Raw genomic sequence first — 17,774 nt, 5'->3', positions numbered from 1 at the left:
CCTGCTCTATCATAGGCCCTTAAATAATAAATGCATGAACTTCTGAAAAAAGTTCTTCAGGGGAATTGCACAAATTGAAGTGCATAGTCCAGTATGGATTCAGGCAAAACAGGTTTGAAAATCTATCCTATATTCATTTCCATTTTGTGTTTAGATCAGATAGGTCTATCAAATCTGACTTTTCCAGCATTCTGTTCAGAACTCTAAATTTCTTTTTTTTTTTTTGATAAAATTTATCAAATTGTGAATGATGAACATTTAAATAATTTATAATTATCTTACTATTTAGATATTTTTATATTTTTTTCCAGCTTTTCTTCTAAATATTTAGGCAAGATGATTTAGGGAATATCTATATATTTATATTCAATATTGGCAGTATTTCTAACAGAGAATCAAGTGACTGTATGTATTGTATATATTGTCAGATGTAGTCACTGTAGTAGATGTTTTTCCTTAATTATTTTATTTATTACGAAGGAGTCTTCAATCTGGGATGGAGGGGAGAAGGATTTCACCCTTCCCCTGTCCCTCTCCAGAAATAACTGTGATGTTAAGCCAAAAGACATCCATACAACGTTTTTAAAAATATACAGTAAAATTATTTCATTATCTGTGGTTGCTTTAAGTATAATGTTATTTCCCTGTTTGTCTCTCTTGACAGTATCTATTTTTACTGGTGCCTTATCTAAAATCATGATGGCAATTCCTGCTTTTTTGGATTTGCCTGAAGCATAATAAATTTTATTCCAACCACTCATTTTAACTCTGTATGTCTTTATGTTTTATTTATGTTTTCTGTATGCAGCAAAGTATTGAGTTCTATAATCCATTCTGCCATTTTCTTCTGTTTTATGGATATTTAGTGCATCAACATTTGTGATTATAATTATTGTTTGTGCTTTCCTCTATGAAATTCTATTAAATAACTTTTTTAGTCAGCATTAGATACTTGCAGTTTGCTTGCTTGCAATAATGATGCCACTCTCCCACAAATACCTCCCAAATCCTATTGTTCAGCTTTAAACTCAGATTTCTTTACTCTTCTTTCATTCTGTTTTCATCTGCCTGTCTTTGTCTGTGTCCATCTGTCTCTGACTGTCTCTGTTGCTACATCCGTCTCTCTATGTTTGTATCTCTATGTCTCTTCATCTCTGTCTCTGTATCTCTTTGTTTCTGTCTCCCAATCTAGATTAGAATGTGGATCTGACTTTTCCCATCCCTCCCCATACTTCCCATTTTCATTTCATGATCATCTCTAGCACCCCATTCCAAGAAATATTCATTAAGTTAATCTTTTTTTCTAGAAGGGCATGATATACCCATACATACTCTGCTTTCTCAACGATTCTCATACAAGGTAAGATGTCTAAAACTTAATAGTCTTATCACCACTTTAGCCCAGTGTTGATAAGCACGGGTCTGGTTTATTTTTACTCTTTCCATCTCAATCTCTTTGTGAGGCTCGGCAGAAATACTATTTAAAGTCTTTCTCACTCCTCTTTTCTCTGCAGTAAAGTACCTCTAGTTTATCTCCGTCTTAAATATTTTCTCTGTTTTCTCTCAATGACTTCAGACAAGAGATATCCTAAAAATAGTTTTATTTTTTCTTTACAGGATATAAACATTAATTTATAAAATACTAGGTCTTTTCTTATTATGTGGACTTGTTTACTATCTCAAATATTTTTGGACTAATGAATATGCATATCAAAATGACATGTCCAGTTATGGTCTCTTCAGGAGAAATAATTAAAATTTCACTCTTTTTTTTTTTTTTACTGAAAAGTATCTTTTTCATTGATGGCTAAGCTTAAGTATACGGGATATTTTAGGGTACAAATTTATTTTCTATGCTTTTTCAGAATATTATATTACAGAGTTTTCATTTCTTTCTTTTGGTATACAAATAGTTTTATGATATTCCGACTGTTTTTTCTTAATTTATTTAAATCATGATCCTCTCAGTTGCTTCAAGTTTGTGTGTGTGTGTGTGTGTGTGTGTATGTGTGTATGTGCAATGCTTAAGCTATGGAATTTGGTGACTACATTTCTAAAGGAATTGAATTTAGAGCTTATCTCTGTTAGAATACTGTGGATTCCACAAATCTCTGGTTTCCTCTGTCACTGCTGCACCACTCTCCAAACTGAACCCCCATAGTCTATACCCTGGAGGAGTTAGCCACTCGTCCCATGCTCCTTTATTGTCACTCCTGCCACCCATGTGCTAACCCTGGACTCCCTCCCCTTCCCAACTTCTTTATACTTCTTTCTCATAGAATTATCTTCAAATCAATACCACCATTGCCTCTAGAAAGGACATATTAATTGACTCCTATTATTCCACTCCCAATCTCTGTGATTTTCCAGAGCAATACACCCTGTCTCAGCCACTATTCTCTTTTATGTGCCATCTCTTTCCATGAGGGAGAAGAGCTATTTGAGGTCAGGAATTTCCTTCTTTTTATATTTGTTTCCTAATGTTTGGCATATAGAAAGTGCTTAACAAATGCTCTTTCATTCTTTATTCATTCATTTTTTTTCTGAGAGCTCAAACTTCTATAATTTCTCCCTTTGTTTCTTTTATTGAGTTTCTGAACCATTATTGACATTCTTGCTCTTGTCTCATCATTGTTTCTGGAGGGGCCTAATTGTTGTGTTGGAATTTATCTCCCTTTTCTGGAAATTTCATTTCACTTTATTTTGCCCCATATTTTTTTTTTTATATTTTCTTGTACTGGATAAAGAGGTCTGGCTTGGGGTCTGGCAGTGGGTCAACATGAACATAGCTAACAGCTGTTACCAGCAATGCTTCCAGAAGTTCTGCAAGCGAATTTTCCAGGTCTATGCCATTGCCAAATTATGCAATGATGCCCAGGTCTAATAGGGGGAGTAATGAAAGGGTTATGCTGAGGCTGAAGACATTGTAATATTTTATTTTTATATGGTTATTATTTATGTAATAATATTTACAATGTTTGTTGTTTATATAATGTCTCCTTCCTTCCAGTCTTGCACAAGTGTGACCTCCTGTTCAGGTAAAGACTGGAGTGGATACTCACTGATCATTTTGATTTCCACAGACGAGGCATAGGATTGCTAAGGGGATTGACTGCTCACTTTAAGAAAAGAGTAATTCAAAGTGATCTCCAAGTTCATCCTAACACAGATCCACAATATCTGGTGATTTGAAAGTTTGAATTCAGGAGTCGCGCCCATCACACTCCAAATACTACCCCCAAATTGACTTCTTATAATTGATTTAAATTAATTTAAGTGGGCAGCCCTGCAGAAAGGTCATAAAATTAGATATTACCCCTGAAATCAAAATCAGGATTCAGTGTGAGCACACTGGGGAGATGGGTGGCTACCTCTAAATAGACTAAGCATCACATAGAGGCATAGCCAAATATCTCAAAATGTTTGGTGTTGTTTTTTAAGGCAGGGACCATTGGATTTGGTCAGATTGATTTGGGGTCTGAAAGAAAAGTCCCATAACCTATCTACTATAGCCCTTTTCTCCTTACTGAAGCTGGTAAATCTAAAAATTTGGCAATAGCTGACCAAGGTAGGGGTGTTAAAGGTCTTTGGAGTTCTTGGAAAAAAAAAAAAAACAACCCTCCACATTATTCAACAGGGGACTGTTGTCCATGAGATAGAGGGCTATTCAACAGACAAAGAACAGAGATCAGGGGTTTCTCCACAAATCATTTACACTGTTATTATGCTCTGTGCTCTAGGTCACCCTGCACTCTCTTGGGAACTAGAAACAAGAACAAGGCGGGACTCTGAAACCTAGAATTCACATATGCTATCCTGGACAGATCTTACTGTTTTCAGTGTTTGCAGAAGTGGCCACCAGTAACCAGTGCAGAGCTCCTCCAATCCAATCTCCCCCTGCCATATATAATCTCTATTCTCATTCACTTTGCCCTTACACTGACTCCCAAACTTACAGCTAAGTTCCCAAGTGCCACATCTAGAGTAATACAGAGTGATTCTTTCACTTTCTAATCTTATGCAAACATACTGTCAGAACACATAGGCTCATTCCCTAATATTCCTCAGAGACACAGGTTCTACATTCCCATTTCAACTGCTGACCTTCCTTTCACATTATGGCTAAGTCCAGGCTATCCTCTCATACCACCAATCAACCTGTTCAACTCTGAGGCTACTTCTCTGAGGCTACACAAAAGAACACTGGAATGTCAGAGAGGACTTTGATTCAAATTCTGGCTCTGCCCTATACCACCCGCATGGCTTTCTCCAAACCATTTAATCTATCTGGGCCTCTGCTTGTTGTTGTTTAGTCTTTCAACTGGGTTCAGTTCTTCATGACCCCATCTGGGATTTTGTTGGCAAAGATACTGGAGTGCTGTGCCAGTTTCTTCTCCAGCTCATTTTACAGATGAGGAACTGAGGTAAACAGGGTTAAGTGACTTGCCCAAAGTCACACAGCTGGTTGAGTATCTGAGGTTAGATTTGAACTCAGGAAGATGAAACTCCAAGTCCAGTGTTCTATCCTAGCACCTAGCTTCTCTGCAGACCTCCGTTTCTTCATCTGTAATCAAGGGATTGGACTTGATGAGTTCTAAGGTTCTATCCAACTCCAAATCTATCTCTGACCATGACTAAACATCTCTGTACAACTACAGGCACCTACTTCCTCTTGTATCCTCACCCAAAATAGGAAGAGATAGGAAGGGAATCCATTATACTGTTTGTTTCTTTTCTTCTCTTAGTCCCATAGCATCCTAGGGTCCTGAAACATTAAGCAAGAAACTTTGGAGATCCTCTGGAAAGCTTATCAAAGGATTTGGGAGATTCATCTCGTCTTTATGGCTCACCTAGGGCAGAATTAACATATGTCAATGATTCGACAAATCTCCAGGCAAAGGAAGGGTAGTGTCTGCCTGGGTTCTAAAGAGGAGGCAGCAGGTTCTAAGTTGGGAAGAGAGCAAGGGTAAATTGGAAAGTCAGGCTGGTTTTCTACCAATGCATCTCAAGTGCCCATCAAAGGACTAAGATAAAGTGGAAAACCACTTGCCATGTAGCAATTTAGAACCAGGAAAGTCTATATGAAATTGAGAAACTCAAATTAAAAGTGTGTCAAGGAGTTGACTATTTATATGACTCAACCAATTCCTCTAAAGTTTTGGTCTTTTTTATTTGTATTTCCTTCTCTTTGCTGTCACAAAAATGCTAGGAGGTCAGGGATGGGGTCTGCCAAGTTTCCTTCTCACTTAGCAGAGTTAGCCAAGGTTCCTGGACTGATATTTCTGAAATTGATTCTTATGTCACAGAGTTGATTTGTTTGAAAGGAGGGAGAACAAGAGAGCCAGAAGAGACCTTTTATTGCCAAAGAGCAATGTAGCCCTAGGGAGGCTGATTATCTGGCTGGCTTTCCCAATGTGTCTACATTTGTGTTACCCTTTCTTGGCTCTTCCTAGAGAAAGTCTCATGTGGTGAACTGAGCTCTTAATCTGCTGGAAGTATTTTTTTAAAATTATTGATATTTCTTATTTTTATATCACCTTCATTTCCCAATACAGCTTTCCATAATGCCTTTCAACCTTCCAAGATTGTGGGTCCTAACATAACGTGCCTGCCTATAAAATGCAGATTTCACCATATTAGCCAAATATAAATACTATGGGTTACAAAGACTCCCTACAGTTATGATGGATGGAATATTATTCCTGCAATCTGTATTAAAACTATATTCCTCAGTATTCTCTAATAAAGGGCTTGAGAAGTACTTTTGGCATCAAAAAGCTCCTGCCTCTTTTATGACATTTAGATGATATCACTGTGATTTTGTGTTCTACATGAGCTACACTATTTCATATGGGCAGTGCATTATAAGATTACATACCAATTTACAGATCTACTTTAAGATTTTTCAACAAACTATTCATAGCTTCATGTGTTGCTATGAAACTGTACAAAGGTTACTTAAAAATCCTTAAGATCAGAAAAAGAAGAGGGCAGATTACAGGGCAAAAGTGAGGAATAATTGATAAACAGTCCATGTCCTCCACTGGTGTCCTCACAAAGTCAAGAAAACAGAAAGAAGGTACAAAAAGGTTCTTTTAGCTAATTTCTTTCTTCTCTCTCAGTCATGCAGCTCTCCCCTATAAGGATGAAATTATTGGAGGGCAGTGGCAAAAGTTAAGATGGACAGGGATGAATAACCATGATTTGAATCACTGGAAAAAATACTCACACTGATGAACTCACAGATATATTTGAAAATTTACAGTATAAGAAAGATAAACATTAAAGGAAGATAAAATTGTTATATACAGTTTATAACTTCATATGTCTATGTAACAGGTTTTCATTATCCACCTCCATCCCCACCCTATGGAGTATGTACAGATATTCTCTGCCTGCTTCTACTTAGATATGACTCATCATTGGGTTGAGTTCCTCCATTAGTTACTTGGTCAGAAAAGATGTTAATGCAGAATGTCACACCTAATGGAAGAAACTGCTTCCAGCTGGCAGGTAGGAGGTACTTTCAAGAGGACAAGATAGGCCTCCAATTGTGGGGTGGAGAAAGGAAGCGTCTTTCCCTACCAGAGCAAAATGACAAGGCTTTACTCATCTTTGGAACAATGGACTAAACCATCCAGGATTACACTAAAGGTCCTTGGCTATCTGACTTCTCCTTCTTGTGTTCCCTTCCTTCCATCATAGACACTGTGGACATGGCAAGGTCCTGGAATCACATCACATGCTATGCATCAGCACAGGTTGACAGGCTCTGTGGCCTTAGGCAAGCAGTGCCTAGCTAACCCTTCTGCTAGATTTATTTGAAACATTTTGAAAGGTTGTTCAGAAGAATCCATTGTATGATATTTGCAAAAATATCTAGGCTATTTAGACTCAAGTAGCCTACATATCCCAGAAAGTAAACTTGTTTGTCACATTATCAAGAAAATATTAGAAACGGGTACATCATCAAACTTACCATTAGCTTTAGTGTGCTGAAGCTGTGCCTTCACAATGTGGAAGGTATTCTTACCCATTGCAGACTTGGAAACATTAGGCTCTGAGCAATGTCTTGGCACCAGAAAACCCAAGTCACCACCATGCTGCTGTTTCAAGCTTTCCTCTTTCTCGACAAGGAAAGGTAACATAGTCTGTTGCCTCATTTGGAATTCTACCATCTCAGCTTCATTTGGAAGAGAAGTAGAGCGCTCACTTGCCCACTTTCTGTGCATTGATGTTGTCTGACTAAGAGGAAAAATAAAGCCTCATTCAGAAATTATCTCCCCATCTTCTAGGTCTTCTATGTAATGATGTTTTTAGCTTGGGCATCTATCATATAGAGGCCAGGTAACTGGCAAATTGGGAAGCATGTCCAGGTTGTGCTGCTGGCTGGAAGTGAACAGTGATGTGTTCCAATGACTACCTTGGCTAGAGAAAGCCATGGAAAGTAGAACCTCTCAATTCAATTCAACTACAATCCAAGGTGCTAGGCACTAGAAATGTAAAGGGGAGGGAGAGGAAAGGAATAAGCATTTAGATAGCACCTACTATGTGTCAGACAGTGTGTTAAGCATTTTTTACAAACATTATCTCATTTAATCCTTACAACAATCCTGAGAGATAGGTGCTATTATTTTCCTTGTTTTATAGTTGAAGAAACTGAGGCAAATAGAGGTCAAGTGATTTGCCCAAGGTCACACAACTATTAAGTGTCTGAGGCAGGATTGGAACTTATTTTCCTGACTGCAAGCCCAGGTTCTATCCACAGTGCCACCAGATGCCTCTGAAGTCAAAAATGGAACTGTTCATATTTAAAATCTAATAGAGAGATGAATGCCAGATAAATCACTATAATGTAAGATTCAGGGAGGAAAAGATTACTCTTACCTGAGGGAATCATAGAAGTTTTCAAGAAAGAGATGGATTTGAACTAGCTTTCAAGGATAAGAAAAAAGGGGGAGGAGTGGTGATCCAAGATGGCAAACTAGAGACAATCCAGATGACTCTCTCAGCATTCCCCTGCAAACAACTTTAAAATAGTCCCTCAAATCAAATTTTGGAGCAGCAGAGTTAACAAAAGGTCAGGGTGAGACATTTTTCCAGACTAAGAAAACTTAGGAGGTCAGCAGAAGTCTGTGACACCAGGATGGAAGCTTGTTCAGAGCCCACTCAAGTGATGGCTGCAGCCACAGGAGCAGTTTCAAGAGCTCACAGCCCAGAGACAGTAAGTGAATTGAACTGGTCTAAAAGAGATTACAGGGAACCTTTTAATGACATTGGGTACAGCTGGCACTGATTGGTAACTATTGCCCACATGAATTTCCGGGTTGTAGTTCCAGAATAGAGAGAGTGTTGGGGGTTGGTCACAAGGAAGCAAGGACCCTGGTCACAGTTAAAAGGCAAAAAGGTATGCTAATGTTTGTGGCTGTAAAAGACCAGAATTCCTCCCTGGGTAAAGATCAAAGTGTAGAAAAGGAGAGAAGTGACCACATCTCTCCCAGGATCACGCCACCTTAGAGGAACCAACAGCTTGCAGATCCCAGAACTAGCACTAAAAATAGCAGCATGAAAAAGTCTGAAGCTTGAAACAGTGCCTCCCCATCCAAGGTAAACAAAGCCCAAGTTTAACATAAACTTCAAAGTCAAGAAATAGTCTGGAAAAATGAGCAAACAACAATAGCAAAAATATTTTGACCATAAAAAACTGCTACAGTGGCAGGGATGACCAAGACATAAACCCCAAAAAAGACAATAATGTGAAAAAAAAAACCTACAAAAAAAGCCTCAAAGAAAAAAATGCTAATTGGACCCAAGCTCAACAAGAATTCCTGGAAGAATTAAAGAATGAGTTAAGAATAGTAGAGGAATGGCAAAAGAAATAAGGGAAATACAAGAAAATTATGAAAAGATAATTAATAGCTTGGTAAAAGAGGCACAAAAATACTGAAAAAATATAACATCTCTTTAAGAAACAGAATTGACCTAATGGTAAAAGAGGCACAAAAATTCACTGAAGAGAATTCATTAATAAGAAAAATAGGACAAATGGAAAGGGGGATGCACAATTCACTGAAGAAAATAACTACTTAAAAACAGAATTAGTCTAATGAAAAAAAGGTACAAAATCCCACTGAAGAAAATGATTCCTTAAAAATTAGAATTGGGCAAATGGAAATTAATGACATCATAAGACATCAAGAAACAATAAAATAAAGTCATAAGAATAAAAACATAGAAATTGGAAAAACAGCTGATCTGGAAAATAGATTGAGGAGGGATAATTTAATAATGATTGTACTGCCTAAAATCCAAGATAAAAGAAAGAGCCTAGACATCATATTTCAAGAAATTATCAAGGAAAACTGCCCAGCATATTTGATCCAGAAGGTAAAATAGAAATGGAAAGAATCTACCACATACTTTCTGAGAGAGATCCCAAAATGAAAACTCCCAAGAACATCATAACCAAATTCCAGAGCTCCCAGGTCAAAGAGAAAATATTACAAGCAGTCAGAAAGAAACAATCCAAATATTGTGGAGCCATAGTAAGGATAACACATGATTTATCAGCTTCTACACTAAAGAATCAGAGGACATGGGGGGAAAATGGATATTTAATGATAGAGAAGATTTTCAAGCACTCCTGATGAAAAGACCAGAACTGAATGGAAAATTTGATATTCAAACACAAGAAGAATAAAAAGGTAAATGTGAAAGAATGATCATGTATGTCAATAAAGTTAAACTGTTTAAATTCCTGCATGGGAAGATGATACATATAACTTCTTAGAACTTTCACTTTAATAGGACTGTTAGAAGATATCTACATAGAAAGAGGGTGCAACAATGAGTCAATGATGTTGGGATGATCTTTTTAAAAAATGAGGGAGAGAGAAAAAGGGATACACTGAAAGAACAGGGAAGGAAGAGGTAGAATAAGGAAAATTTTCTCACATGAAAGAGATATACAAGGGAGAGATTTTAGAGTGAAGAGGGAACTGGGTGTGGGGTGGTGGGCAGTGGTTGAACTTCACTCTCAAAATTCAAAAAACTTTGAAAGTTGGTTCAAAGAAAGAAAAATATATATACACACACACACATACACATACACACACACACACAAAAATAAGTTATGTACAGAAATGTAACTTACCCAATAGAGAAATAGGAGGGTAAGGGGAAAAGAGAAAGGAGGGGGATGATAATGGGACAGATTATGGGAGGCAATGGTAGACATTTGAGGAGGGACAGAGAAAAAAGAGAAGAAAACGAGATATAGGAAAAATGCAGTTAGTAATCATAACTGTGAATGTGAATGGGATGTGCTCACCCATAAAATGGAAGTATGAAGCAGAATAGAGAAGAAACCAGATGCCAAAAATACGTTGTTTACAACATATACAAGAGACATACTTGAAAAAGAAAGACATACACAGAGTTAAAATAAAGGTATGCAAAAGAATCTAATATGCTTTTTGCTAAACTAAAAAAAGCATGATTGGCGATCATGATCTAAGACTAAGCAAAAACAGATATAATTAAAAGTGATAGGGAAACTACATTTTTATGAAGAAGACCATAGACAACGAAGTAATATCAAAAATTTTCACATGAAGTTTCTCTAATAAAGGCCTTATTTCTCAAACATATACTATAGAACTTAATCAGTGTTAGAATAATAAGAGCCATTCTCTAATTGAAAAAATTGTCAAAGATATAAACAGATAGTTTTCAGAAGAAATCAAAACTATCTATGATCATTAAAAATGCTCTAAATCACTATTTATTAGAGAAAGGCAAATTAAAACAATTCTGAGGAGCCACCTCACACCTATCAGAAACAATAAATGCTGGAAGGGGTAAGAGGAAAACAGATTCAGTAATAAACCATTGTGGAGTTGTAAACTGGAGAACAATTTGGAACTAGATCCAAAGGGCTATAAAACTGTGCATACCCATTGACCCAGCAACAAAAATACTAGATCTGTACCTAAAAGAGATCAAAGGAAAAGGATATATATGTACAAAACTAATTATAGCAACTCTTTTTGCAGTGGCAAAGAAGTGGAAATTGAGGAGATACTCATCAATTGAGGAATGGCTGAAGAAATTTTGGCATATAACTATGATGGAGAAATGAGAAATGATAATTGATAAGGAGAATAATTTCAGAAAAACATGGCAAGACCTATATGAACTGATGCAAAGTCAAATGAGAAGAACCAGGAGATTATTGTGCACAATAATAGCAATACTGGAATAACAAGCAACTATGAAAGACTTGGCTACTCTGATTAATACAATGATCTGAGGCAATTACAAAGGACTCAAAATGAAAAAAGCTATCCACCTCCAGAGAGAGAATTGAGGACTCTGAGTGCAAAGTGAAGTATAATTTTCTTTTTTCTTGCTTTTTTGTGATGTATGGACAAAATGGAAATATGTTTTGCATGATTTCACATGTATAATGGATATTATATTGCTTGCCTTCTCAGTGGATGGCAATGGGGGTAGCTGTGAGGGAGAGAATTTGGAAATCAAAATTTAAAAGGAAAATAATGTTAAAAATAAATAATTTTTTAAATTTTAAAAGGGATAAGAAATATGTCAACTGAGGTTAATAAGCAGGGAATCCTTTGAAGAGTGGGGGATTATGTGCCCAAAAGTATAAAAGTAGAGGCGAGTAGGACAAGAACAGGCAACAAGTAGGAGTGTAAAGTATGACAAAGGGATCACAATGAAATGATGTTGGAAAAGTAAATTTGAATGGAATGTGGTGGGTCATGAATTTCAAATTAAACAACAAAGGTAAAATCAATAGGTTTGGACCAATTATTAGATGTGAGAGTAGCATAGGACAGAGAAAAGGACCAAGATGAGGGAAAGGAAAGGATTAAGAACAATTCTGAGGTTTTTGATCCTGGGTGACTAGGGGGATGATGGTACCACGAAGAGAATAGTGGAATAAAAAGAACAATGAAGAAGACTGAGAATAGTAACTCAGAGAAGTAGGAGGGGAACTAGGACAAAGCAGTGTCAAGGGAGGGGTGCTTAAAAATGTCAAATACTCTAAAAAAGATAGAGGCAAGAGAGAAATGAGAAAATTTTGATTTGATAACCAGGAAGTCACTGGCCCTAGAATGAGCAATTTTAGACAAATAGAAGAAAGCCAGATTGCAGGGTTTAATGGGATCCTAGGGTTAGATAGTGAGAAAGTGGAAATGGAAAGTGTAGATTATGACTTCTAGAAGTATAGCCATAAAGGGGGAAGGGGAGAAAAGACATAGGAGGTAGCAGAATCAGTGGAACCTCTGTGTGTGTGGGGGGGTGTATTTTCAGAAGAGAACAGATCAGAACATGCTTGCAGTTGGTGAGAAGGAGCTAGCAGATAGCAAGAAATGAGAATGTGAGAATGACTGATGGCATAGGAACCCAGAGAATACAAGAGGAGATGAGATAAAAAGCATGAATAGATTGGTTAAATGTTTTAAAATCGGTCAGTTACTTTTTGTGGTGGCAAAAAAAATTGGAAATTGCAGGGATGCCCATCAGTTGGGGAATGACTGAACAAACTGTGGTATATGAATGTAAAGGAATACTATTGTGCTATAAGAAATGATGAGTAGGTAGATTTCAGAAAAACCTGGAGAGACCTTTAAGAACTGATGAGAAGTGAAATGAGCAGAACCAGGAGAACATTTTACACAGTAACAGCAACATTGTAGGATTATCAACTTTGATAGACTTAGCTCTTCTCAGCAATACAATGATCTAAGATAATTCCAAAAGATGGAAAATGGAAAATGTCATGATGGAAAATGTTATCAACATGCAGAGAAAGACCCATGAAGTCTGAATGCAGATTGAAACATACTATTTTCTCTCTCTCTTTTTTCTTTCTTGTGGGATTTCCCTTTTGTTTTGATTCTTCTTTCACAACATGACTGATGTGGAAATATGTTTAATATGATTGTACATGTACAGCCTATTGCTTGCTGTCTTAGGGAGGAGTGAGAAGAGAGAGTGAGAAAAAATTTGGAACTCAAAACCTTATGAAAGGGAATGTTAAAAACTAAAAATTTTCTTTTAAAAAATAATCCTTTCAATAAATATCCTAGGAATGAAAAAATAAAATGGGACAGCAAGGTGATTCAGTGGATGGAGCACTGTGCCTGGAATCAGGAGGACCTCAGTTTAAATCTGGCCTCAGACACTTACTAGCTGTGTGACCTTGGGCAAGTCACATAACCTTGTGGGTCTCAGTTTCCTCATCTGTAAAATGAGCTGGAGAAGGAAATGGGAAACCACTTCCATATCTTTGCCAAGAAAACCCCAAAAGGGGTCATAAAGAGTCAGACACAAACCGAAAAACAACTAAATAACAAGAAAAGATGTTTTAAAAGGAGGGGACTTATATCATCCCTTGAAATTAAAGGAAAGGAATAGAGGATGATAGGAAATAAGCTTTTTGTTATAGCTCCAAAAGGTATGGAGAAGGGGAGACAAGGGGGCTTCCAATTGATAGTTAAGGAAAAGAGGTCATCTGCTGAGAAGGGTGGGTAGAGTAATGGCTTGAAGTGAGAGAAGATTTGAAAGTGCTGCCATGGAAACACTGAATCTAATATTGTATATTACACAACTAAAAATGCAACTTGACATAAAATGAGACTATGATTATAACAAGGTGATTAGCAAATTCCATTTAACACTTCAAAAAGTATTCCTTACTTGTGTGCTTCAAAATCACTGTCAGTTTGGCTCATTTCTTGGGGACTGTTGTCTTCTCTTTGAAAAGTAATGATAATTTCATCACCTATAGAACACATAATGACAATGGGGAAAAGACATAGGAAAATATTATACGCTTGATTGTTCAAATTAATCTTTCTTCATATAGCGTAACAGTATTATCACTAGACAAGTACTCTAATTCAGCATGCTATTGATTTAAAGACAAATTCTAGCTAAGTTATACATTCTAAATGTCTTGAAGGACCACCCTCAGAATTTGCGCTGGAGTAGAAAATAAAGTGAATTTCCAAGTCCTTCAGTTAAAAAAAACACAACCAAATATACTGTATTTGGAGAATTTCCTCAGTATCTGAGGATTGTGGTTTAACTTTCATTTGTGTGCCAGTCTTCAAGATTGTTTCTAAATCTCAATCACTTGTCTATGTTCTCTGGCTATCTCGGCTTACCAGAACAATTATATGAATAAACTGCAATGGTTTATTGTTTCAATTATTGAGTTACAACTATTATTCTCACTTAAAGGCTTTAGATTTTTTTTTATTCAACAATTTAAACTCCAGAACCTCTGTGGTCCTTTCTAGTTGTAAATCTACAATCCTTTGGGCAAAGCATTGTGCCAGGCACCAGGGATACAAAAACAAAAAGAAAAACGTCTTTGCCCTCAAGGAAACATTTTTGGTGACCACATCTCCCCATGGATACTCACGGCCTAAATCCCAATACTAATTGACACAGAAGCATAAACCTATTCTGTTTTTTCCAACATGGGCCTGTTCACTCCTCCCTAAGCATCCTTGTGGCACTCCACTCTAAGCAGCTCACCATAATAAATAATTATTAATTGGCTGATTGGCCGTATTGATATTGGACTTAGTACAGATGCCCAATAGGTTTTAGCCCCACTGTAATTCAAGCTTCCAATTCCAAGCTCAAGTGATCCAACATCCTTATCCTCCTCAACAGTTTGTTTCCAAAAGGAATTTCTACCTTTACTATCAAATAGTAAAGGTAGGTACTATTTTTTAAATCAAAAGTTGTGAGGTGATACCATGAGAAAAGCCTCACCTAGTTTCTACTTTCTCATTGTTATTCAAAGTATTTCAAGTTTATTTATATTTCTAATATTTTGCAACACAAAAGGAAGATTTATCTAGTAATGGCATTACTATAAAAATAGTTCAATTTTTTTTGCCTTTCCAAGGGTTTATCACTAAATATTGATTCTTCAATACTTCAAGCTTCTATAATTTTGTCACTGTGCATAACCCCTAAACTGAGAGAGATCTTAAACCTTCTCTCAAAGAGTTTACATTCTATGGAGGGAACCAGCAAGTACATATGTCAGTATGTATAGAATAAATATAAAAATAATACAATAAAATATAAAAGAATAAAAACAATAGAATAGATAAAAAATAAAATAAAGCTAGTTAAATAGGAGATAGTTATAAAGAAAATATACTGGCTGGTGTGAAGATCAAGAAGAGCCTCTGATGGAAGGTGATACTTGAGCTATACCCTGAAGGAGGAGAGAAATGCTAAGAGGCAAAGGTGAGGAATGTATTCCAGACATAGAAGATGGCCCATTCAAAAGCATAGAGATAGGGGATTGACTCTCATGCATGAAGAAGAGAAAGAGGGTCAATTTGGGAAGACTAGCATATAGAAAAAGAGTAAGGTATAATAGGATTGGAAAGATAATCTAAGGCCATATTGTAAAGGGCTTTAAAAAGCTGGAGAGAAGAATTTTTATTTCATCTAGAGACAAAGGAGTTTACTTGAGTACAGTAATGATATATACTTAAGGAAATTCACTCTAGCAACTGTATGTTTGTTGTTGTGTTCATCCTTTGTTGCCAAAGAAGAACATGACATCAGAGAAACGATGACATGACTTGCACTTGACTTTGTTTTGAGTGAGGGAGGGCTGTGCAAGTCACCAGCCTCCCTTCTCCCACAGCAACAGTATGGAGGATGGGCTGGAATGGGGAAACCAATTAGAAGACTTTTCCTATAAGCTGGGTGAAAGGTGATGAAAGCCTGAACTAAGGTGGTAGCTGTGTAAATGGAAATAAGCAGTAGGTGCTGAAAGATATTTTGGAAATAGAAAAGGCATGAACTGGCAACTGAAAGGATATGTGGGAAGAAGGAAAATGAGGAGTCAAAAATCACACAAAGGTTACAAACCTGGGAAATTAGAAAGGTGGTCCTACTTTTGACAGAAATAGGGAAGTTTGGATGTGGGATGAATTTTGAAGAAAATTAAAGAGTTCTGCTTTAGTTTATCAAGTTTGAGATGTCTCTTAGCCAATTTGAAATGTCCATTCCCTGAGAAATGCATTTTGGACATGGCAGTGTATATATTTGTTTTACTTAATTATGCTTATCTGTTACAAGGATCATCCTTTTCTTTTCTTGTTTGGTGGGTTGTTCCCAAAGAGAGGAAAAAAAAAGAAGAAAAGAAAGAAAAAAGAGTCACCAAAGCATTTTTAACGTACAGAAGAAGACATGAGAAAGTTCTGAAGGAAGCCCTTATTAAGAACAACAACTTAAAGTAACATTAAAATTATGTACTTTTTTAAAAAGCAAGTTATACATAATAGAGATTTATATCTTCACATATAATCCTATTTTTCTATTTCATTTGCATATGGTAATATTTTCTCTTTTTTTCAATGTTTTATGAAGTTCAGAATAAAAATAACATAAACTAAATGTCCATTCTCATGATACTAAGTTCCAAGACTAATACTTCATAGACTATACATATACATATGAATATGTATTAATGAGATGAGTTAACACACAAGTAAGATTTCATCTATTCATTTTAACCTATAGAGCTATAGATAGATATTTATTTAAAGAGTCATTTATGGATCACTAGTTTCTGTTTGCAAATCTTATCAGTTTTGGTGTGAAAAAAGCAATCTGTCAGTGACATTTAAAGATCAATACACCGTTGCACACAGGGTTATTATTAGTTCAGTTTATATGACTCCTCTCCAACCTCCCTCCTCTACCCTTTCAATGATCTACAAATAGCTACTATAGCAAGTGGTGTGGAGCACCATGAGCTGAGGTTGTGCTACCATGGGATAGTTTATGGGGCATTTGCTATTCATGTGCACACAGTATTTTTCTGGGGACCAAATGGTATCCAGAAAACTAGTAGAGGAAGAACTAATGCAGGAGAGGGCAGCTGGATCAGTATATCCATAAAGGGTAAGAGAAAGTATAGATAGGAAATAGGACAAGGAATCTGGATGCAGAGGTCTTGTTAGGGTGAGATAAGGGAGAGTGAGAGAAAATACCTGCCAATAAATGAAGTAGGGGACCAGATTCAGAGGAATCTGCCACATTTGAAGGCTTTTCCCCAATTTTCATTCTTCTTGAGCTCTCTGAAGCATTTGGCACTGTTGGACACTTTCTGGATAGTCTCACCTTTCTGGGGCTTTATGTCATTTTTCTCTGTTTTTTTTTTTTTTTACTTATCTGAACACTTTTCTGTTTCTTTTGTCAGATCACCATTCAGATCATGCCCCTTAACATGATCCATTTTGGGCCCACATTCTTATGGTGACCTCATCAGTTCCCTGGGTTCCATTATTATCTCTGATGGTTCCTGGATCTATATATCCAGCTCTTGACACTCTCCTGAATCCCTGTCCCACATACCCAACTGCCTATTGAATATTTTTTAACTGGAAGTCCTACAGACATTTCAAATTCAACATATCCAAAACAGAACTCATTTTCTTTCACCCCAAACTTGCTTCTCTTCTAAACTTCTCTAATTTTTCCAAGAGTGCCACTATCCTTGCAGTTACTCAAATTTGAAATCTCATAACTATCCTTGATCCCTCTCTCTTCCTCACCCTTCATATACAATAAAGTCTTATCAATTCTACCTTCACGACATCTGTCATATTTACCCCATTCTCTTGACTCACATGACTACCTTGGTAATTTGAGCCTTCAGTAATCGTCCAAGTAAGAGGTGATGAAAGGAGTGGCCAAGT

General features: G+C 36.6%; 1 protein-coding gene across 3 annotated transcripts in view; it reads right to left on the bottom strand.

The window, feature by feature from the left end:
- Window positions 1–17,774, bottom strand: part of MAP3K19 (mitogen-activated protein kinase kinase kinase 19) — a 79,901-nt gene that overhangs the window by 21,347 nt on the left and 40,780 nt on the right. For all 3 annotated transcript variants that reach the window (XM_072613240.1, XM_072613238.1, XM_072613239.1), the window contains 2 exons: window positions 13,729–13,813; window positions 6,980–7,245 (listed from right to left, as the gene is read on the bottom strand). In XM_072613240.1, coding sequence (XP_072469341.1) covers window positions 6,980–7,245; window positions 13,729–13,813 — 351 coding nt within the window. The remainder of the gene's footprint in view (window positions 1–6,979; window positions 7,246–13,728; window positions 13,814–17,774) is intronic.

The sequence above is a fragment of the Notamacropus eugenii genome, chromosome 5 (assembly GCF_028372415.1).
Source record: "Notamacropus eugenii isolate mMacEug1 chromosome 5, mMacEug1.pri_v2, whole genome shotgun sequence".
Classification (NCBI taxonomy): Eukaryota; Metazoa; Chordata; class Mammalia; order Diprotodontia; family Macropodidae; genus Notamacropus; species Notamacropus eugenii.
The sequence above is the reverse complement of the archived record's forward strand: the minus strand, read 5'-3'. Positions and strand labels throughout refer to the sequence as shown.